The 25,621-nt window shown below is 41.6% G+C and overlaps 1 protein-coding gene across 1 annotated transcript in view; it reads right to left on the bottom strand.

Moving 5' to 3' along the window:
• Positions 1-15,898: 15,898 nt before the first annotated feature.
• The window catches only part of nectin3a (nectin cell adhesion molecule 3a), a 37,268-nt gene continuing 27,545 nt past the window's right edge, over positions 15,899-25,621 (bottom strand). The window contains exons 4-6 of the mRNA XM_083773501.1: positions 24,740-24,857; positions 24,288-24,439; positions 15,899-20,252 (exon numbers count right to left, since the gene is read on the bottom strand). Of these exons, the coding sequence (XP_083629627.1) occupies positions 19,609-20,252; positions 24,288-24,439; positions 24,740-24,857 (914 nt within the window). The 3' untranslated portion in view covers positions 15,899-19,608. The remainder of the gene's footprint in view (positions 20,253-24,287; positions 24,440-24,739; positions 24,858-25,621) is intronic.

Raw genomic sequence — 25,621 nt, 5'->3', positions numbered from 1 at the left:
TCACTACGCTATAGTTTAAGTCAACTTTGATAGCCTCTTCTCAGTAGGAGAGAAGCTCACACAGACTCAGGGTTTTGTGATGGACAGCATTATGCTTTTTCTGGCGTTCCCCTTCCCATTACACACTAAATAACTTGAAGTCTCTATTCTCTGGACACTCATTGTGGGGTCCAGTTTTATAGCTTACAGTAGGCCTATATGTAAGGCTTTCTATATTTTAATGATTCCTTTGCCTGACGGTAAACAGAAAAACCACAATAGCATAATACATTGTAATGAATTATTAAAGAAAACAGTACAATGCATTGCACCACATGAGCAATACTTAGTGATTTAAAAATCCATTTCACAAGGCTCATGGCTGCCATCTGTAGGTAGGATTGAGTTTGCGTGATGCAAATGGTACCACATATTCACATGGCCTAGCGTCAGAAAGCTAATCAAACATTTCTGCTACAATGCTCCAAATATTGTAGATTTATTTGTAATCTGCAGTTAAAGAATGTAAGTGCTGTGTCATCCTGTCTGACCTCCACTCCAGTTCACATCATTAGCGTTATTGATCAGATCATAATTAAACTAAAATTAGCTCTAAATTGGTCATGCCTGCAATAAACCTGCCAAAGCCCTGGTTTATGACACTGTGTGTGTGTGTGTGTGTGTGTGTGTGTGTGTGTGTGTGTGTGTGTGTGTGTGTGTGTGTGTGCGTGCGTGCAGGCGTGCGTGTTCAATGCTTGCTCAGCCAATGCATTCCTACAAGTTGTACCACAAGCATGCTGATGTTGTTAATACATTTATCATCAGCACAATGACAATTCAGTCTAGAGAGACACTCTGTCCTATTAGCCTTTACCTCAGCAGAAGCAATGCAGGTGCCATGATGTCAGATCAATACTGAACCATTCAAACACTGCCAATCATGAAGCATTTCAAGCAAAGGCATGCACTTGTTGTCGCTGACCCAGATTTCCCCATGCGTTTATATAGTACCATCTTTGACTTTCTTGTTGACATCTGAATCAGCATCTGCCAGATGATGGCAAGTGACACCCCCCCCCCCCCCCAGTCTTTCCACATCTTGATCGCCCCTTTTTTGACACTTGTCTGCTTTGTTTGTTTGACCTTTATCAAATGACTTTAGCTCATAAATCTTCTCCACCAAGAGCCATTGTTCAAAGATCAGTCAACATCCTGTGTTTACTGTGTAGACTGTAGAGTATGGAATCAACACATTGAACACATACATTTTTGATGCTATGTACACTGTATATTAATTTAAAACTACATTACAAGTGGATGCAGTGACTGGTTTTGGGGTCACATTCTTTTTTAATATATTTTTTATCCCACGATTTTGTAACCCATTTTTCACCCCTGTGTCAATCATCTAATGTGATCCTGGGCTCTACACACCCTCCACCAACCTAGTCCCCATATATGGGGGACAAGGGGAGAGCAACTTGGGGTCACATTCTGATGTGACCCCAAAACCGACATGGCCCTGCAACAAGCCACCCCCCCTCCCCATCTATAATAAACCCTATCAAATCCATAATTATATATACTAGTCCACACCCGTTCAAATATATGAACACAAAATTATGTACAGCGTGAGTCATACGATTTAATTATAGAACATATTATTGATGTATGTTGAGGTCACGGTGTAATCAGTCTGGTCTCAGAGGCATTTGCCCGTTGGGCAATTAGTACAGGAAAGGCGGTGCTGGTCAATGACAATGTCAAGTCACTCCTGTGATCATGTGTATGTAATTTGGAGGAGAATTATCCCCCCAAAATCATGTTTTTTGCAAGAAATGTAAAAAGAAAAATCGCATTTGCGATGCCCCCTATGGATGAAAATGGAATTGCTTTTGGTTGTCTGTTGATTAAACCACCCTCAACATGTGATTACAATTTGGGTGGATTGGACATTCCGTTCATGATTTGTGACATTCTTTGTAAAATAGGCCCCTCCCAGTAACTTTGTAAATCAATCTGGATTAAGATTGATTTAAATGCCTAAATTGTAAATTGTAAACTTTGGAAGGCGATTACGGCCAAACGATACGGACTATCAACATTCTGCCTGTGGTGGTGTTTTAATCGGATAGGTCCAGAGATCATGTGTACCGATTTTTGGGAGATTCTGACAAATCGGAAGGTGGAAGACCAAAAAGTGTGTTTTGAAGAAAATTCACAATGGTGTAAAATCTATACAGACGCAAATGGGAGTGGCCCAAGAAATCCTGAGAAAATTTGATTAGATTTTACGACTTACAGTTCAATAGTTACGGTATAAGGCAAAACGTAAAGTGGGCTGTTATAGTGCCACAGTGAGGCGAACTGATGTAATTATTTTTGCACTAAATGTGTAATTATTGAATGTTCTCCAAGTAAAAGAATACTTGAATGGGAGTCTTTGATCTTCCCCATTATAAGTGAGTGGAGAAATGTAATAACTATATGTAATAAACAGCATTACATTTGTTAAATTGGAAAAAAGGGCTTTGAGAGGCCCTGCATGGAATGGTCAATGTCTGTGTGCAAATTCAGATCAACTGGGCAAGCCAGTGAGGGGGCTATGTCACACAGCAGACAGAAAGACATTCGCTTAATTATATGTTAGATATCCATTGCCGGTATTATATTTTTTGGTTTGATATTTTTTCAGCATAAATCGACTAAAGTAGGCTAAATCATAAAGTTGAGTTTGTGAAAGGAACAGCAAAGAAATCATTGCTATTAAAAACAGATAACTTTAAAGGAATTAATCCAAATTAAGCTCATGAAGCTAAAACTCAATAGGCATTTTATCAGTGAAAGCAGGACTGTTAGTGGAGCATCCTGTTCATGAAATGCTTGGAGCTCATGTAAACATATCTTCGGCTACTAAGTGTACAGTCCATTTACTTTCACTGCTGACTCCACGTCACTACGGCAAACACTAGATGAAAACCAATTCTGATATACTCCGTTTTTAAACCATCTACTAGCCAACACAAATATAGATGGTCTGGACCAGACTGCATTCACATTGACCCCTGTCCCTAGTGACAGAATTATGGTGTCTCGGTTTGGTTGGGATGCAGTCCCTCATTACAACATTGGCTATGACTCCCTCTCCTATATAATTAGTGAGTCATTCTTGCCCAATATCTGCTTAATGACATCCAACATTTTGTGCAAAAGAGAGAAAATGGCACTAAACACCTATTTTCACCCTTAAATTCCCCCTAGTGATATTGGGGGCTAAAAACTGTTTTTTTTTTACTCAATAAAATTGGTCAGACTGGAGCCAGACACGGGCCCAGACAGTTTTATTGCATTCTGGGATTACTAGCTGGCTGAAATGAAAGTGCATCGTCACAGCTACCAGAGCCCTGAAGGCTGAAGCTCATGACTGCAGTAGGCAGTGCCTACTAGGCACCATGAGCTCTCAGTACAGCCAGATGTGAATCTCTGGTAATTCCACCCCATGCCCCTTCTATTGTCCGAAAAACTGTTTTGCAGTCAGTCAGCTCAAATTTAATCAATTGGCTCTCAACCACTTATGCAACCGTAAAATACACAAACACACCTATCAGTCGACCCCAAACTCATTGGCCAACCATCATCCAAATGTATGTGCCCCCCTGGGGCCTCAAGCACACTGTTGCTCCAATCCACACCAAACTTGACACTGTTCTGTCTTGATTGATCATTCAATTTTAATACAGCGTTTGGAGCACTGGATAGGCCTGTCTGGTACGGCCCTGTCCTGGTTCACCTCCTACCTATCAAACAGAAGTTACTTTGTCAATCTAGCCGAGTTTGTCTCAGACAAACACGACATCAGTTCTGGTATTCCACAGGGCTCGATTCTTGGTCCTCTGCTTTTCTCCTTGTACATTCTGCCATTGGGCGAACTCATTACCAATCACGTCCAATCAGTCAATTTTCATTTCTATGCTGATGATACCCAACTATATCTTTCTGTGGCCCACATTAATCATGTTACCAAGATTGCCTTTTTTCACCTTAGAAATATTGCACGAATCAGAGACTATTTGTCCTTGGACGATGCAAAAACGCTAATCCACGCCTTTGTTTTTTCTCGGCTTGACTACTGCAATGCACTCTTTTCAGGACTGCCTAAGAAAACGTCTGACAGATTACAACTTGTCCAAAATGCAGCAGCTAGAGTTTTAACTAGAACTAAGATGAGAGAACAAATTACTCCAGTTTTGGCATCACTGCACTGGCTTCCGGTTGTTTTTAGGATTGATTTTAAAATTATTTTACTTGTCTATAAAGCTCTCAATGGTCTCGCACCTCCGTACCTCCGTGACTGCCTACCTAGATATGTCCCTAACCGCCCCCTCAGGTCCTCCAATGCTGGCCTACTTGAAGTGCCTAAAAGAATGTGCACAAACAAATATGGTGAGGCAGCTTTTTGCTTCTACGGCCCAACAGCCTGGAATTAACTTCCATTCGAGCTCAGACACGCACCCTCTGTAGACATTTTTAAATCTCAACTCAAGACTCACCTCTTCACTCTTGCTTTTAGTTGAGTTTTACTATGCACGTTCCTACCCTGCCCTGACTGATTTGCTGCATGTGGTGTTTTTATTTGTTTTTATTTATTTTATGTTCTTATATTAAATTTTGTTCTTTGCCATTGTTCTATCATTTTAACTACTTGTGTTTTATTGTATTATATTGTTGTGTCCTCTGTGTGAAGCACTTTTAGCTGCATTTATGTATGAAAGGTGCTATATAAATAAAGTTTATTATTATTATTGTATTGTAAGAGTTTCCTCAGTTAGCTGCGTTGGGGTGCCAGGTAGGCATGCACCTACCAGAGAGGAACTTAGCCTCTCCTTTTTCGTGTAGCCATGTGGTGTGAAGGAAATAGAACAAATTACTCAATAAAAAATAAAAAATATCCCATAAATTGATTGGATCAGTCTCTTTGTATTTGAACCAGTGGCGGGTTTGGTTTAATACAACATATTTGCTTTCAATGAAAATAACAAAAATCATCAACCAACATAAATTGCATTCAAAATTCAGTTGAAATTCACTTCAAGAACCAATCAACCACGAAAACTCCAAAACTAAATATATACGTAATTACAAACAATGTTTCAACTCAAAGACTGGAGGTACACATGGGGTTAATAAAATAAAGCAAAATTAGTTCAGTTCCAATAAAAAAAGAACACACAGATCCTCTTCAATGCTCAATGTCAATGAAAAAAACTCCTCTTGCTGTCAAGTATATTCCCTATAATGTTGTGGGTAACCTGTGTGTTGCTTAAGGCCTGAACATGGTCAGTCTCATAAGTCCAAACACAGGAAAATCCTGAAGGACAACTCCTCTTCTCCAAACAATTCACATCCTCAGTTCCAAGTCTCCTCCCTGGCTCCTGCCCTATGGGCCTCATGACAAGGCTTACTTAATTACTACTTACTATTGTTAAATGGTGATGGCTTGTTAATTAGAGTCAATTGTTACTCTGGTCATCACAGTCTGCTATGACAATAGACACACCAGGGGCCCCGTCATAAAATTATCTTTAGATCAATATTTCGCAATAACAGGCTACAGTGAGGTGTAGATGTTGTTGTTTCATTTCTATTTGCTTTGTAAATTGGCAGCTGGTTAGTGATCAAGCTTGTATTCATTCTGTTAGCTGTTTTTAGTAACACGCTAGGCATAGATGCTGAATCTGTTTGGAAGTAACCTATACAGTAGCTACAGACAATGTAGTTGCTGCAGCCCAGTAGTTCCCAATTAAACCTTTTTGGCCATGCACGGCCGCCTGTTACCTCCCGACCTGCTTCATCATAATATTTATACTGTGAGCTTTTGTTCCCCACAGTCAGACAGAGTCAAGACTATAGTTTAACTTACTTATCGCATTTTAAATATTGCATTCATAGGCAAAATGCCACCGGAATTTTGACTCATACATAATTAACCACATAGACTAGTGTCTACAAACAAAACTCTAATAGTGAGTAGAGCATCTGAATGTATTTCCTGACAAAAGCTGTGAGGTGAGGCCTTAATTATTATGAAGAAACGGTTGAAGATGGACAGGAAAGGAAGGTCATAGTTGAATATGTCCTCATCTCAATTCACACGTCACACACTTCATTTCTGTAACTAGAGCCCTCTCCCTTCTCCAAACAGCAAGCATTAACATGTGATTGGTCAGCAGGGAGTAACTTGCGATCATTATTGCCAATAAACTAAAGAGTGCATGAAGGTTCGAACTGACACAAGAGATTTGGTGAAAAGGTGTAACTTGTTGGAACATTCATGCATCTTATCCCCTTGACTGGCCAAGCAAGTCAGGTCAGGATGGTGCTGTACCGGTTTCTATCTACAAATTTAGACAACAGAATTATATCAACCTGTAATTTCCACTTTGTTGGCAGGCAGAGACAGTGAAAAGGTCCTGCTATGCCTGTGATTCCAAAACGGTAGGCTGTGCAATGAGACGTGACGACCAGAGACACAAACTGAGGGCGATGTTGCGTGCACGCATCCGCCTGGGTGACAGCAGACTGCTGGGCGAGCACTGGCGCTTTGGCATGGGGGGTCAGATCAACATATGGAATGAATTCTGTACTGGCCATATATGGAGCGTGTCTTGAGTGTACAGGGTTTGATGAGGTCAGATCAACATATGGAATGTCAGCTCCATATATGGAGATCTAAGGGTGGCAGAGGGGGAAGCTAGTGTCTTGAGTGTACAGGATTTGATGAAGGCCCAGGTAGGGCCGGGCCTTCATTTTCTGGCATGTTGAGAACTCTAGTTTTCGCCGGCTGCCGGGCATTAATAACTTTGAGGCACGCCCGTCTAGAGTTTAAAAAGACAGGTATCAGTCAAAAAGGAGACATCAAAGAGGAAGGATGGATGGGGAAGGATCAACATAATGTCAGGTTCTGACATATATCCATATATGGAGATCTGAGGGTTTGAGGTCAGATGTGGCCAATATTGATGACATGAGGGATCTCCATATATGGGCTTAATTGAGACAGCATGTGGGCACCATATATGGGGCTTTCCCATGTATGGGGATTTTGAGTGATACACTAACTGACTGACGGACTTGGAATGTACGATTTCATAGTAAATGCGACCTGTGGTTGCAATAATAATAATAATTCTTATTATTACTATATCTACTTGCGCAAGCAGAGCGTGCAAGTAAAGTTGTTTGTCTGGTGCTCCGATGCGTATGCCGTGGCTGCATGGTTTGAGAGTGACGAAGATATTGAAGTAATGAAGATATGTACCAATGCCAGAGTATAACTGGCTCTCGATGGTGACGTAATAAAGGTAGGTTTCAGATTACATATACGTACATGTATACATAGAGGCATTACCTTCAATCCACCCGACACTGAAACATATCTTTATTACGTCACCATCGAAAGCCAGTTATACCCTGGCATTGGTACATATCTTCATTACGTCACTCTCAGAATCATGCAGCCACGGCATACATATAAAACAACCCAAGTAACCACAGTATACTACTCATCAACTTACAAATGACATACATACAACTTACATATACATACATGTATATATGTAAGTTGTACTGTTTATATGAAGATATGTTCCAGTGTCGGGTGGATTAAAGGTAATGCCTCTATGTATACAAACTATACATGAATGTAATCTGAAACCTACCTTTATTAAGTCACCATCGAGAGCCAGTTATACCCTGGCATTGGTACATATCTTCATTACGTCACTCTCAGAATCATGCAGCCACGGCATACGCATACATCAACCCAAGTAACCACAGTGTATTACTCATCAACTTACAAATTACATCTACATATACTTACATAATACATACTGTACATGTATATATGTACTGTTTATATGAAGATATGTACCAATGCCAGGGTATAACTGGCTCGAAATTCGTAGCGGTGGACAGTACTTGCACGCTCTGCTTACGCACTAGTAAGCGCAAGTAGGCACTCGACAGAGTGCAGTTCTAGTTAAAGGCTGATCATACAAGCTGACAATGTGTTACACCGCGATGCGTTGTGAGCTTGTAAATCTGGTATTACAGTAAATACAGGTGTGTGTGCCTTGAGATTTTAGCTCTTCCAGTGTCATACACAAAAATGTAAAGGTTTTAGACTATAATATAATAAATATCAGCCTGTATTTAATTTTGACAGAGACAGTGGAAAGGTCCTGTTACAACCTGTCTCCACACTGAGAAGTTACCTCCACTGAGGCCAGGTCTCCCATCCTTCCTCCTAGCAGCAGGACAGCAGCCTCCATCTACTGACCATCACAGCGTGAGTGCAGCAACAGCCAGTATTAAGTCTCAGTAATTAGGACTTCACGCTGTGCGACTTTAAAAGCTCCTAAATGGGCCTCCTGCACCCCCCTCCCTTACTGTTGCGTGCAATTTATTAAGTTTGACACACGTTGTGCCTCACTTCACCCTCCCCAGTCCTGGAACACACGACTGTGTTGTTGTGAAACAATGGTATGTTTCTCCCCTTTTGTCTGTATTTGCCTTTGTCATCCACACTATGTATGCGATCTCGGACATGTTTAATTAAGTCCAAAGGGCCTCTATTATAGAACACCAAAATCTCAAGAAATACAACTTGTCTGAAAAGTAAAGTGAAGCTACAAAAGCAATGAGATAGAGAGAGACAGAGAGAGAGAGAGAGAGAGAGAGAGAGAGAGAGAGAGAGAAGAGAGAGAGAGAGAAAGAGAGAGAGAGAGGGGGGGGATGTGGGGGGGGGGGGGTAAATATACAGTACGTAATAGATATAGACATGAGAATATCCTGTGTCCTGACCCATACATCAGACATGGTCAAGCAAAATCATTTGTTTAAACAGAAAAGCATATGCACTCACTATAGACCCAAGACAAGACATACAGTAGTGATAACATCATCTGCCTAGTGCCTGGATCAGCTGAGTGAGACTCATTCATCTGTCCAATACAGATGAATGTTAGAAACGCCTTCCCAAAAAACTTTCTTATCAGAAAGCAAGTCAACACTATAAGGCACTATTCCTTTATCTATGCTTCTTATCTTGTTAACATAAAATGATTAATAAGACTGAAAGATGTGACCACTCAACTGTGGCGAGGACATGGAAATGACAACAACCTCAGGTGGTGGTCTCTTAGCTGGTTAGCTTTGACAACACACTGGGGCATGAGTCATATGATGTGTGCTGTCACGTGCACAAACGCACAGTTGGTAGCAACGAGAGCAGGGCAGAGTAGAAGCATGCATGCACTGTTGTCAAACTGCATCCACATATGTGTCTATCAGGTCTCTTGTCCATGGTTAGAATGCAGACATAGGGAGTGCCTAGTCGTTAACTTTCTGCTCTTTAGCAAATGACTGACAGTCAGCTGTAGAAAACAGATTTAAGTCAAAACATAGATTTTAAGGAATGCCAAACATGCAGACAGACCGAAGAAGTCAACTAGAACTGCACTTTGTCGATGTGCCAACTTGCGCCTTGCACAGCAGAGCGCGCAAGTATACTGCTACTAACTAATGTCTATTACAACTGCTGTTCTAAATCCTTTAGACTCGTTATTGACCTTATACCAACCTTGAAAGGTACCGTAGTTACGTCACTATCAACAGCCTATAAGGGACAACCATTCATACCCCAACGTATACATACATACACACACACACACACACACACACACACACACACACACACACACACACACACACACACACACACACACACACACTGTGGGCGGCCTTAAGGATCGGGAGGCCCCATTCATGACGTCATCATAATTCATAATTATTCATAATTCATAATTATTTAAAAATAAAAACGTTTGTTTTTGTTTTTTGTCAGTGTGTATTATCGGACTTCAAAGCATGAACAGCATACACAGCCAAGTAGAAAATACACAAAAGCAGCTTGCTTGATTAAACATTTTTTTACTTTTTACTTTAACTGGAAGGCAGAATAGGGTGCTAGATTATTTAAATTAGATTATTTTCCGTTACCCGACAATTAAAAACCATTTTATAATGCTTGCGCAAGTTGGTTACATTGTATTAGGGCTACTGCTAGCCCCTCTCGGGACCCTACATAAAGCTTTTCTGAAATTTTGATGAGTTTTATGTTGGGTCCCTGGTCAGAACTATATTTTCGTATGGAAATTTCAGAACGCGGAAGTAATCATTCTCTCTAAAATAGAAGCTGCGCCATGTGACGGCATTTTTTTGCCTTTGTTATTCTGAATTCGGTAACTTTAAGTACCTATACATCCCGCTGCGAATATCTCCTGTGGCACGGAAGCCGTTAAGTATTTTTAATCTTTGTTTGACCGATTTGGTCGCTTTATTTCTTCTTGTTTGTTTACCGTTTATTGTACCGCCTCCCGGTGTGCGGTTGGCTTGTGCGGCTATGTCCCTGCCTCTGATCTGCTGTGTCATAGCTATAGCGCCACTAGCTAGCCAGATAGGCGGTACAATGAGGTGTCAATAAACAAGGAAGGAAGAGAAGAATCCAAGCTTCCAAATCGGGCAAACATATATTAAAAATACTTAACGGCTTCCGCGCCACAGGAGATATTCGCAGCGGGATGTATGGGTACTTATACTTTACATATTCAGAAAGCCTCACACTGAAATATGTCGTCACCGAGCGCGGAGAGGCGCTAAACATGTTGTTTATGTTTAAGAATGGGTGCGTACCAGGTGGCATGGTAGTAGTGCAACAGGACCCAATGCTATCTGGGTCGTCAAAATGTCAGAAACTTCAGTAGCATTTGGGTTCTGCTTGGAGGGCTAGGCTACTGCCTACCGTCATTGCGCCGCATTATCACGGCCCGGTTAAAAACGAGAATGATACCATGAACTGACCATAGACAATATCCCCTTTACAGCTCTCTCTTTATTAACGAATATAATTCGCCACAATCGCCAGCCTATACACGTAGGACTGGACAGAAAGAGAGTGCAGAGAGTACAGACAATATGCCATACTATTACTAGGCTGTTGCTCTGCGCTCCGCGCACCGTGGCGCATGAACAACAACAACTCCACGTGGACCCACGACGACCCACGTATGAATTAGATAGTTTATAAGAAATGGCACGGCGGGCATCCTTGCAGGCAGTGACAGTAACAGAATAAGAATCATGTAGGCTGCCTGTATTGTAACATGTTCATTTTGGGGGGCAACAACAGCCTGTTGTTGATGATGAATGATACTATGAAACTTAACAATTCATTAACTAGTACTCACCTATACGCCGCCACGGAGGATATACCATGTTTAACGTAATTCCAAAGTGTTTAGCCTACATTGTTTAAGGCATGCGGTTTTTATGAACTTTGGCTAAAAGCATGTCGTTGTTATTATTCCACTACCACCCGGCACTTCTAGTCGGCTACAACCGAAACAACTTCCTCTTCCTCTTCAAAGTTACTACAATACTTTTATTTCTTAAGTGAATTACAGGATGTAGTAGACGCAGGATAGTGGGCTTGGAAGGATAAATAAATCACACAGAAGGCAGGAGAAATAAACTCTGCAGACAGTCGAGTCGGGGCTTTATTATTTTTAAATCTTGCCAACAAAATGGGGAGGCCCCTGGAGGCTCGAGGCCCGTTTCAATTGAAACGATTGAAACCTATATAAGGCCGCCCACACACACACACACACACACACACACACACACACACACACATTTGACCTAATTTCTCCTTTCATTGTCAATGGCAAATATTGAGACGTGTGGGGTCAAAAGCTATAGGCGCACCTCAAAAATCACACCTGTGTGAAGTGAGGGGCGCTCTTATCATTATAGCCTACATCATCTCATGAACAACTACATTTATATGATTGGTTGGTAACATTTACGTCATATTTGGTGGACATTTGACTTCATTTCTCCTTTCATTGTCAATGGCAAATATTGAGACGTGTGGGTACAAAAGCTGTATATCGGAGGGGCTAGCGCCCCTCAAAAATCACACCTGTGACCTGTGTGAAGTGATAGGGGTGCTCATATCATCATACGTCATCATACATCATCTCATTCTGCCCAATCAATAGTCTTTTAATGTTTGTGTTTACACAAACACTCAAAACTGGCTATTCATTATCAATGGCATTTCATGTTTGTGTTAGGACAAAATTTGTGTTTACACGTACAATAAAAATGTGGAATATAACATTTTTCTTTATTTACTTGGCTGCTATCCTCATTTTGTTATTGCATATTTCTAATGAGACAAGGCAAAAGCCATGCAATATTCCTGCTGAATCGATGGTGTTATTTCCTATTTTCCATGGGATATTTCGCTGGGAACATTGCATTGTTTAGGAGGGATTAAAATTCACCAAAGATTATATCTGCTCCAGCACTGAAGAACAATGAAAAGGGACGTAGGTGTCTCACTGTCACATCCTAGTAACATGGCTGGCCACCCATTCTGATCACAGCCCCTTGCATGCCTCAAACCCAATTAGAGGCTGATCCATAAGAAAAACGTTCAGTCTTATACTACGCAAACCTATGCAGCTCGCTGCCCCCATGCACCCTGACTTTTGCATGTTTTTGACTTGAAATAATGCCCTTTGCAGGCAATCATACCAGGAATGAGGGAAGGTCCATAATCAGTTTGCTAAAGGCAAGAATGATCCAGTAGATACTTCCTTATTCTCCTCACCACCCAGTTTGTATGTTGATACCTTATTTATTACAGTCCCAAAGAAAGCCACTCTGTCATCATAGTATAATTTCATTCCGCACCACAAGAGATGCTGTTTCAGTACATTCCTTTTAAACTATCTCAGGGTAGGCTACTTTCTGAGTCAGCAAAGAGAGAGCGAGAGAGAGACAGTTTTGTAAGAGGGGGAGAGACAGTTTTGTAGCTTTTCATCCTAGAGATCTAACTGGGAACATAGCACAGAACCTGTGAATGGCCCTCCGAGCAGATCCAGAGTAACAATGTGGCTCATCAGTGAAAACCAGCATTGTCTTTGCTTTCAGCCTCAGTTGAAGGGATGAGGACAAAGGAGCTTTTGTCATGGTGCCCAAACTTTTCAAAAAAATACAACCTTTTATCCTGCAATCAATTCCACCTCCCTAAATTATTCTTTCTCTAAATAGTGATTTAGCATAGTATGGCTAGTGACTTTTTGATAAGGCCTTCAATATCATTGTGAGCTGCTTTTGTTTTTATCAGCATCTCCATGAATTTCCCCTTTGGATTAAATAACTTAAGATCCACTAGTCTGGAATGGTTTGCTTAAATTTAGGAAGAAGGAAATTGAACAATCAGGAAGTCCCTTTTTCATTAAGTTTCACCATAAGATATCATTGAGAAAATCCTACACTCAGCACAAGACATGGAAATTGCGAACTACCTTCTTCTCATGTCAAAGCCAATGGGATACAGTGGGAGAGCACACTCAATTTTTAGAACAGCGGTCAGAGGTCTCTTCCAGGCTCATCCGGCTATGATTCCTGCCAAGGACTTGAAAGAAGAGGGATTTCAGTTTCACACAAGAAGCAAATGCTGAGAAACAAAGCATGGCCTGCGTCTATACCCTCTCAATGACTCTGCCTGCTTGATGGAGTGCATTGAGGCAAGTCACCGTGGAGACAGCAGCTCTCTGCTGTAAGAAGAACCGTGTCACCCCACTTTGTCTCTCTCCCACGGTCAGGGATGCAGCATTGGTCTGTGTTCATCCGAAAAAGGGGCTCCCCTCCCTTATTAAAGAGGGACTACACGAGTGGCTGACCAGGACACTGCACATAGACAGTGTCTCTGCCACAGATACTTTACTGCTCCGCAGCCTTCGCACCAAGACCAGGGCAGGCCAGATCACTGGCCATGTGACAACATTTTTGTTGTAACTGCTCCGTACTCTCCCACCCTCTGCAGCATTTCATTATTTCCAAACCCATGAGCTCAAACAATTTGTCTGTTCAGCTATGTCAGCTGTGGCCTTTGATGTTTGCTCCCCGGTGCTCTGGTTGTGTTCATTAGCTAACAACCAGTGTTTTGGGGGGGCTAGGGTGGGAGCACAACACAAGATACAAGTGTCTTTCTCACTCTACTCCCTTATACATTAATAAATCTATTAAAAGAGAACAAACAACATACTCCTGAGCTTTGATCCCTTTTTTCATCTGGACTGTCACTACATAACTACACATGCAGTATATTTACAAGAATAGTTTCTAAAGGTTAAGAGTTTTATTAAAATCTTTACCTTTGTTTAAAAACTAGACACTAACCTTGGGTGGGGTCCCTTTAAAGAATTTTGAAAGGACCTGCTGCTGTTTTACAGGGTAACAAAGCAAAACACATTTGCTGACTGATTCATTAAGTGTGAAAAAAAAATGTTCCTTGCCGACAGCTGCAAAAGACTTAAGAAGGAAAAAGGAGAGGTAACCCAAGCCCACCAACACAGAGTTATTTACCCATACAGCCTGCACAAACATGCAGATGGTAGCAGTGATGGATTAGGCCAGGTTTAGCACAGCCAGACAACATCATGATAATAGAGTAAGTGTGTTTGGCCCAGTGCACTGTGGCTGCCCAAGTGATGAAAATGAAGACAGAGAATGGAGTTTTGTCCCTCACATGCCAGAGAGGATTTGGTATTTGGTTTCTCCTCCCTGTTTTAATCTGGGCTGTAGGGAACGATTGTCACTTTGCTAAACAACAGATATTGATATCCTTCATGGCACCTCCAAAGCCAGGTTAACACCTGGGATTAAATGCAGCCACTTAGCGGGGAAGGGCGTGGATTGTAAATGCCATTGTTAATAGAGGGTCTATTTGGAAAAGATTTCAATTTGATAGACTTGTTCTACAATACATATCATATAATTTTATCACACAAAAGGCTAAAAAGGACATGGGGTTGGCGAGGCTGCAAGTTGTGGGTGGCCAACAGCCTTCAATCTTGGCACAGGTGTGACAGCTTTCAACCTCCACACTCCCTATTTTGTGAGCCATTGATGAAGAGGGTGCTGATTTGGACAGGACAGAGAGGTGGATGAGACGGGTCAGTTAGCTACAACCACAGGTGTGGACACTGGAGGCTAGTGACGATGACGGAGACTAATGGGCATTGAGCACTGAGCTGGATAATGGGATCTTCTGGCCTGCAGTGTTGAGTTCGTCGACTAAAACTGTGACAAAAAATGTTCGTCGACGACCTTTTTTCACTGACGAACAAGATCCAGTAGAACTAAAGGAGAAGTAACTTTATGTTTGGTTGTGCACCGCTCGGGTATTGCACTCTGAAAAGTCGATCTACAAGCTCACAATGCGTCGCCTGCAACAAGTTGTGAGCTTGTAGATTGGCTATTTTCAGCATGCAACCAACTGTAAAATCATGCAGGCATTACACCATCAAGGCCTTCCAAAATCAACTGTACATTTAGTTGACTAAAATCTTATATTTTGTAGACTAAAACGTAAAAATGTTTCAGATGACTAAAGGAAAGGTGACTAAAACTACATCAGAATTCGCTATCAAAACACTACTGGCCTGCCATAAGGGAATGGAGGTGAATTCTAAATGGTTAAATTAGTAACCAATAGATAAATAGACATGTCAGACAATGACATGAATGATGTAGATATAAAGGAATTTAATCTAATAAATTTGTAAATTCAATTCAGGGAACTTAAGAGCATAAACTCAGACATTTTGAGTGCAATAAGGATGCTCTTTTATTGCAAACAAGGAAACAAAATACAATCTACTGCTCTTTCATTTTTGATTCTTGTGAGAAAATCAGTCATTGACATGTCAACAATGTACAAAATAATTAGTCACAAACTCTTGAAAACTAATATAAAATGCTGCAAAAAGAGTAGCACTCTCAATGTAATCATCCAACAGTTCTTTAATGCTCAAAACATAAACTAATACTCTGTGAAAATAACAGACCTCATAGAAAAAATAATATTTTCTTCAACAATAATAACAAAAACAGCCAGCATATTTACAAAACAATAATATTTTCAATGACCCTGGCCTGCTTAGTATTTCCAAACTAAATTCCCAGTGAAACTTCACAAATCACAATTCTCTTCTCTTATACTGTGTAACTGAGTTGTTACATGTGTCTTCTTCTGCATAAGGCATAACAGTCAACCTTTAGTCACTTCCATTGTCTGGAATAAAACATCAAAATCTTAAATAACAAGATGGAAGACATAGCAGGTGACAGGAACAACTTTTACATGAACCCAAACAATATTTGTCATCTTGAAAAGTTTCTGTGCATTGCTCAGCCTGTGTAAGACACTAGCTATACATTAAAGGTTGATGTGAACATGTGAATAATGAATCTTCTGATCAGATGCTCACTTATTAACAAATATATACATGAACGTGACACAAATGATCAGGGGAAAGGAAGGCAGTGGGCAAAAACTCAAGCTGACCTCTTCCCAAATCAAACATGATAGGCCAGAATGTGTTACAAAAGCTAAAAAATATATATAAAATAAAATAATAATAATATCGAGGAGAGAGAGAGGAAACATTTTGCTCATTATGCAACTATATGGCCATCATAGTTATGCAACCTGCTGATGACAAGTGTGTTTGTACCTGGATCGTATCATGTATTGGGTGGATTTCAGAGAAGAAGCTAAGAATAAAGGCAGTTGGCACACAGTCATGGCAATGAATCAGCCTAATAAAACTAAAATAAAATCAAAAGCATGCAGACTGTCCTGTGCTATACACATCAATAGGTTTAAAACTTTCCAAATGCACCGAGAGAGGGGAGGAGGGGCGTGGGTTAATTAAAAAGCCAGGAACTTTGAGGTGAAGAGCACCCTTTGAATGTGGGCTGGACAGGCCTATGTAGCAGATGTGTAGGGTGTGTGTGTGTGTGTGTGTGCGCGCGCGCGTGCGTGGAAAAGAGAAGATATAGAGCAAAGAAAGAGAGAGAAGACAGAAAGAAAGAAAGAAAGGGAGGGAGAAAGATTAAAGTAGTTTATTTTCAGACATCTAACTCTTCACCCAAAGCACAGGGACTGCATGGGCACTGAGACGGAGGGTGGAGGAGGAAGGATTATAATATAGCTCAAATTAAAAAGAGGTGCCCCCGATCTATAAAACCCCAATAAGAAAGAAAGAAACCACAAGCTATAGCCAACATCGCCCACACGCCCACACACGCACGCACGCACACGCGCACACACACACACACACACACACACACACACACACACACACACACACACACACACACACACACACACACACACACACACACACACACACACACACACACACACACACACACACACACACACACACACACACACACACACACACACACACACACACACACACACACACACACACACAAACAAACAAACAAACAAACAAACAAACAAACAGAGTTCTTTCTTCTAAGCAGTGTATAGCCAGATGCCCTGATTGAGTAATAGGGATCTTTCCAGAAAGGATATTATACCCCTTTTCATGGTGAAGTTTTGCAGACCAGTGATACCTGATTTATACTTGGTTGCACACAGAACACATTGCGTCGTAGCTCGGTGCGTTGTTGTGAGCTTATTTTCAGTGCGTGCCACCCATGTGCAACCCAGTATACAGGAACCTTGTATCATTCCGGTGGAAAGAAACGTAGCTGTAGGTTGCACTCACAAAGTACACGGTCAAATCAAGCAATGAGAAAGTAGATCAGTGATGAGGTCCACTCATTAGTTTTAACATCGTGTCATGGTATTTATAAAAAATATAATTGAATCCCGAGAGAGACCATTAAATGGTTCATAGAGTCATATTTGGCTTTGGTTTTTTGTGTTGTTTTAAGCACATATACACATGAATTCCTGAGCAGTCAAATGTACCAATGTTGGCTGTCCCTTTAATCAGTAGTCTAACTGTGGTATACCTTACAGTAGTTTAAAATATGAAACGTCATACTTCATAACTACATATACCAACTTAACGGGCCCAAAGGATTGGATTTATTTTCAGTGTTCTTGGATTGCATTTGTTCATACTTGTAATTGTTAGAATCAAGGGAAAAGACCAAAATGCCTGTGGCTCACTTGGGCATTTTGGAGGATGATTGAAAAGCTCTAACAGTCGTATCAGATGAGCGCTTTGAAAGATACAAAATATAATACCTATGTGAAATATCGCTTTAGACGGAAAAAAATAAAATAAAAGTCTTCTATTGACCACATGGAAATCAGAGGACAGAAGAAGAGGATGGTAAAGACTCAGACTTCAGTGTCAACACAGCTAAATGTGTACAAATCCTTTGATCTTTAGATTAGGTACTGGTGTGTTTCCTTCCTTGCCCAAGACTGCTTTATAGCTGTGTGTATTACTCAAGTTTAATATATTATCAAAAAGTATTTGATAATAAGGACACTGTTCAAGATGCCAGATAGATGGACACATTTCAAATGAGCAAATCAACAAACAGTGATCTAATCATGTCATGAGCTCCTCTTTATGATACTGTTTTGACGATATCATCATGATGATCATACATTCCTGACATACCTGATCTGGTTTGCAAATCCAACATGAATATTCAAATGAAAAGGGTTAATTAGGTGGCCACCAAATCATTGCCTAACGCCAAATCAAGCTTACATTATTCAAACAAAAAACGAAATTTCCATATAGATACAAATCGTCCTGTAACTCTCCCTTTTAATCACGTGAATGGATAATCTTCCCTTTTACTTACCGAAAGGTTTGATGCAGCATGATTTCATTTTGAATACTCTTTGCAGCTAGGATAGAAATGTAACTTTCACGAGAAAGTTGCTTGCACACAGTATAAGCGATCAAGAGTCCAATTGGAAAACGCTAATAGATGGGTTTTTTAAATACTGTAACGTGTGGACGAAGCAAGGGGCCAGTGAGGCACTCCAACGTTGAAGCGCTGGGCCCTAGTGGTAAGAGGAAGGACTGCAGGCGGACCCGTGGATTCATGACGAGGAAACCCCGTGCAGCTGGGCTTTAACATTGAGCGCTCGGTTGCACTTCCGCATTGGATCACCAAAATCTGTGGTCCAATGCGGAAATGCGCCCAAAAAGGCGGAAATAGACGGTCCTTCCGAGTGCTTCAAAACGCCACTGAGCAACTTCCACTGACATGAATAGTGGAGGGTCTCTATCCTTTTAATACTCTATGGGACAAAGAGCTCAGGCATGATTATAAATACTTCCTGGGAGGCGGAGCCGGGAGCCTGACCCGAAGACCTGTGGCTGAGACGGGTGTGTATACACAGACAAGCAGAAAATAACAATTTTCACATCTGTTGAGGCTTCATAGTATGCGGAGGCCTCTTTAAGTTTACACAAATGATATCCGTAAGGCTACTCCAGCTTCTCAAGAAGCTACACAACCGTAATGCAATCTAAGTACATGTCCTTAAAGTACGTGGTTACAATCAAGGCAGCGCAACCTCCATCCGCCCATTGTAAATGTGTTATTGTTCCTATCATTGAACCGATATAACTTATTTGTATCTGTACTGTTTCTAAAGTATTCTGTGTCTTTTACTGCTTCGATGCCCCGCTCTGTTCCTCAGACATACCACTCCCTACGTGAAATCACAGAGCCATCCATATGGGACACATAGTCGCTGTCTGTGCCATTCTCAAAGCAGTCCTCCGGAAGGTAGGGGGAGCCGTTGGTCACCGCCGGACTGTGCACAGGAGGCCCGGAGGGGTGCATGTTGTGAGTATTGTTATAGTGCTCAGGGTAGTAGTTGCCCTCTTTGTGGCCCCTGTCGCCCCACTCCTCCCTGTCCTTGCGCTCGGCGGGGTAGTCCGGATAAATAATGTCCCCCCCAGGCTTGGGTTTCAGGTCCTGGCTGCCTTTGCCAGAGTTGTCCCCATAGACCTCCTGGAGCTCATGGGGCTGCAGCACGTCCAGCTGAGACTCCTTCTGCATGTCGGACGGCCCCAGGTACTGCTTGGTGTAGTAATCCCCCCGGAAGGTCCTACGCTGGCGCATGTAGCAGACCCCGCCCAGGACCAACAGCAGGATGAGGAACAGGACCCCTCCCACCGCCCCGCCCACTATAGTGCCCACGCTGCTGTCGGCCAGCGGGGCCAGGGTGGGAGAGGTGAACAGGGCTCTCTGGCGGTCCACGGCGGTGCTGGTGCCGAGGGTATCCTGGACCAGGACTGCAGTGGTGGTGGGGGCAGCCGTGGTGGGAGGCGGGTCTGTGAAATGAAACGCGTGACAAGGACATTTAGAAAAAGAGAAAGGACAGCGGCAGGGGGTGCGAGACATTTAAAAATCACACCCGTGTGAAGTGAGGGGTGCTCTTATCATCATACATACATCATCTCATTCCGGCCAATCACAATTTGCGGCCTCCTCACTTTTTGAGAGGCGCTAGCCCCTCCTATATACAGCTTTTGTCTCCTCATATTTGCAATTGACAATGAAAGGAGAAATTAGGTCATGTGCCCCAAATATGACATACATTTTAAATGCCATTGACAATGAAGGGAAAATTTACGTCATATGACGAGTAAATCGGCTAATAACCAATCACATAAATTCAGTTGTTCATGAGATGATGATGGTATGATGATGTATAAGAGTTCCCCTCACTTCACACAGGTGTGATTTATATCCTCAATACGTACTTTTCTCAGCCAATCAAAACTAGAGCAAAAAGGGGTTTAAGAGAGGGGGCATAAAAGGTTAAGTGCTTTATATGCCATTGTATGTGAAATACAAAGAGGGCAGATCGAGTATGATAAAGAGAGAGAGACTCATGAACATGCAGGTGAATTGTATGAGTTGTCTCCCTGTTTCTTGTTCACCCTGCTGTGAGGATGACATGTGAGAAGATGGAACACTGTGTGATCGATGGGAGGTTCCTGTCTGCCAGTATCTGGTGGTCACATGTGGCTCCTGGAGCCAAAGGAACGGGCCGAGCAGAGCTCAAGGTCAGGTTGAGTGTCTCCATATTGACCTCCGTCCGGTCTGCGTGATCACACTTCTAAAAGGGTGTGATGTGTTTTTGTATTTAAAAAGAAAATCTTGTGTGAAGTGAAGGGGGCTCTTATCGTCACTACATCATCATACATCATCTCATTCTCCGGTCAATCACAATTTACGTCTCGTCAATGTTTGTGTTACACAAACACTCAACGCTGGCCATTCATTGTAAATGGTATTCAATGTTTGTGTTTACACTACACAAACACTCAACGCTGGCCATTCATTGTAAATGGTATTCAATGTTTGTGTTTACACTACACAAACACTCAACTCTGGCCATTCATTGTAAATGGTATTCAATGTTTGTGTTAAAGGGGAATTCCACTTCCATTTCTTTTGAAAATTAGTGGAATGCCCCTTTAAGTCAATGTTAAAGCTAATGTCAAAGCTGGACATAGGAGGGGCCAGGCGCCCCTCAAAAAACATAGCAAGGTAAGACAGATCAAGGTCAGTGAAATAACATATTGGTCGATGCGTTGCGTCGGGGCCGCTTCTTGGGGCGGTGGCCCTGTCGCCTGGAGGGGTGGCGGTTGCCGCCTTTGAGTGGAGCATGCATGGGTCTGCTCTTGTTGTAATGATTTGGTGCCTATGATAACTGTTGTCTGCCTTTTTAATATATGTATTAATGTACTGTATGGATGTATTCCCTGATTGGGAGTCTATGAAAATTCGAAAGTCACTTGTCATTATAGTTCATTGTCCTTGTCATGTCTTTGTATATTCAATCTTTTTATTTATAATAGTGTTGTGCCTGAGCTGTTTTTCTTTTCTTTTCTTTTGTTTGTTATGTTCTTGTTGTGTAATGTCTGTTTATCTTTAAAAAACCAATAAATATACTTTATAAAAAAAGAAATAACATATTGGCATATCACTTCACTAGTCAGCCCCTCCCTACTGGAGAAGGACAACATGGCCTTACAGTAGCATCAGTGACAGCGTAGCTTATTCACAGACCCCAGCAGCCAAGTCCACAAGGCCACAAAGACAACTGGGAATGCCAAACAGTCACACCACGGAGGGAGGGGGGAGTGGGGGTGGTGGTGGGGACGCCATGGCTGTGCAGACCGCAGGCTCAACCTGGCCATCTCTACAGGGGAGAGGAGCTTCATGGAGGCATTGTGTGTCCAAGTGACTCATATTGGACAGGAGAAGTGGAGAGAGAAGTGCACAGTGCAAGTCCTCCCTGGACAGGATATCGTCGCTTTCGGGCAGTAACATTGTATCTCCATGTTCAATTTATGTTTTTTACACAAATGAATGAATGCCCTATTTATACTATTTATACTGTCTTATGGCAGTGTAGTGCAAAAGTAGTGGAAATAGCCGATCTAAAAGCTCATAATGATCAGAGTCAGAGGTGTGTAGGACAAAGCGCAGGACAAAGGACTAGGAAAATACACAGAATCACGAGGAGCTAAATAACACTGACAACATTTTATGAACGAAAAAAGCTGAAAACACAAGGGCATACTTATAGACAAGGGATAACTAGACACATGAACACCACTGACAATCAACACTGGGATAGGCTGGGGAACTAGGGGGACAAAGGTGGAAACACTGGCAATCACAGGACTAGTGAGACAAGACAGGAACAGAACTACAGGGGCAGACAGGAAGACACAAAACAAGACAACAAAATAAAGGTTCACAGTGTAAAGCAAAACTGCAACTAAGAAACAGGGAAAATACAGACTACAAAATCACAGTAACACAAAGTAAAACACTAACTAACTAAAACCAAGAACAGGGTACACAAGAAAACACTACACGTCACAGACCGTGACACATAATGTTTCGTCTTGTGAGCTTTTAAATCAGCTATTTTGCCTACTTTTGAACATATTTGGAGTTTTTTTATATTAATTTTGTCTCGTGTCTGTGGGAATTTATAAATATTTAGCCAATGAAAGGTAGAGAAAACAAGAGCTTATGGCAAATTTTTATCCATTGGAACACAGGTTATTCTTTTCCATTTTCCTGAAAAGTAACTGTTTTGGACATACAAGGTTTCTGCCCAACAGCAACGATATCAACTGTACTTGGAGTACTCCTAACTGGCCTATAAACAGATGGAGGCTGACAGAGCCTTTTGGTGTCCATCCAGATCGCTCAACAGTGAGGAAGGAGTGAGGAGGGGACGGTGTGTGTGCCGCGGAGGGAATGTGCGTTGTTGTGTTTGGACACAGATTAAAAAGGAGAAATGAAGGAGAATGAAAACAGAACGGAACGATGCAGAGTTCTCATGATCCATGCCCGACTTGTGAAAAATGCACAACAGGAACAAATCCCGCAAACAGAGAGCGGAGACAGACTGGAATGTTTCCATGTGCTGCGTGTGTGTTCTGTGTCCCACACTGACGTCATTGATAGGAGCAGGAGGCAATTTGAGAGAATTTGCCAAATTCTGAAAAAATAAAACAATTGAGAACAAAAACTAAATCCCCTTTGACAGAATTGGGGAAACCCTGTGTTGGATCGTTGATTTTAAACAGATGGTGGTGTTGAATTACAATAAATCACAAATCATATATTTGATGAGCATTACAACAGCAGGATGATTGACCCCAAAAAAAATCCCCTTTTTGTGGGATGAGAAAATCATTCAGTCCATGCGCTGTGGATCCCTGAATGTGAATCATAGTGTCCAACTCAGAAACCTGAACTTGAAGAAGTAGGGAAAGAGGTCTATACATTGGTTGCACACTTTGCTGACTGTGCTCTTGAGCAGCAGGGGAAAACACTCTCTGTCCTATCTGACAAATCTAATGTGGCCAAAACCACAATAGTCAAACGTTGCGGTACTGATACTGTGTATGTGTGTTATTTGCACTCCTGGTGCCAGGAATGTGTGAAAGTGGAGCTGGGCAGGGACATCTATATAGAGGCTTAACTCTGCTTGAATTGTTTAACCTAGGGTAATATTACATGTTGACGTATTGAGGAAGCACAATAAACAGCATGAGGTGCGTGGAGATTTCTCACTACTGGTGCACTGTAAAATCCTGAACGCTAACTTAACTCTGAGAAGGTACAAATGTATCCAAAATGGACCGTTAGAATCACAAATCCATAATGAACACTGAGGATTTGCCTGTGTAGCCTCAGGGTGATTTAGTGCAGCTCACATTGTAAAATAAAATACAATGGTGATAAGAGAGAAAGAGAGAGAAAGAGAGAGGGAGAGAGAGAGAGAGAGAGAGAGAGAGAGAGAGAGAAATAGATCTATTTTTTAAACGTACCTTGTATCCAAAAGTGCACATCCTCACTGCGCAGACCAACGTCATTCATCACCTCACAACGGTACACTCCTGAGTCATTACGTTCCAGAGGTCGCGTGAAGATGAAGCTTTTGTTGGCTATCTCTACACCCTCAGGCATCGGACTATCCATCCTGAACAAAAACGTTATGTTATTACTACTTAACCACATAATAAACAAAAATAAAAGCTGATCTACGTCTATTTTCGCCCCAAGAGATTCAGTGGAGTGGACTAAGAAGAGGCTTACAGTAGTATAGACCTTTGGGGGAAATGCATTATATAGGGTTTAACGACATTTGGCTTGTTTATTTCAGTGACTTTCAAAGTTGGGATTCCCCACAAAATAAGAAATACAGAAGTTTAATGTTTCAATGTTTTTTGATGTGCATTAGACACCTGTCGGATATGTGTTTACAAGAGATTCAACTGACCTGATCCAGGTGAAGTGATGGGCAGGTGGGTTGGCTTTGGCACCACACTCGAGCCTTACATTCTCTTGTCCCACATACCAGTTCTTCTCATTTCCCACTATTGACACCACTGGTGCAACTACAAAAACAAAACAAAGAAAAACTTTGTTTGTAAGCGATACAAACTAGACAAAACATGTCATACATTTAACTTGCGCTTCTGACATTCTTTAATCTTGTAAAAGAGTAAATTCACACAATGCGTTAACAAAAAGGTTATTTAGAAAAGGGGGGGGGGGGGAATGCTGTAGTCTTTATAACGTGTCAATGTCATCTCAGCGAGCAGGCTGACAAATGAGCTTTTAAGGAATGAAGAAACGTTATAAGCTCTAGTCTATACTGATGCCAAACCAAAAACAAAAACAGCTACAACTACTCGAGTGGAAAAATTGCTCTGCTGGTGGACAGAAGCCAAGATTACAAACAAGTTCCCTGACATTGTGTAGTGCTAGAAAACAACTCAGACATGCGATGTGTTGTAGATAGTGGCCTAATACCTTCTTCTGCACACTGAGATACAGTACAAACACAGAGAAGCAAGATGTCACCTAAATAAAGTGATGAAAATAAACTGATGCGACTGTAATAAAATTACATAACAACAGTGACTCAGATATCCAGTTTCTCCTTTTGATTTCTCTGCAGAGCAAATGAGGAACTTATTGCACCGAGGAAGAGGACATCTGATCATGAGCACCTTCTGACCTATGTTTGCACAGTTCAATGTTGAAATTGGACTACTTTTACACTTAAAATCCCCTGTTTGACATGATTTATTGAGCTCCAAAGCCTCTTTCTTCCTGTATTAACCATGGTTTTGTGCATTTCTCCATCCGCTTTCCC

The sequence above is a fragment of the Protomyctophum parallelum genome (assembly GCF_964188405.1).
Source record: "Protomyctophum parallelum genome assembly, chromosome: 9".
Lineage (NCBI taxonomy): Eukaryota > Metazoa > Chordata > Actinopteri > Myctophiformes > Myctophidae > Protomyctophum > Protomyctophum parallelum.
Note: the sequence above shows the minus strand (reverse complement) of the source record. Positions and strands in the feature narration are given on the sequence as shown.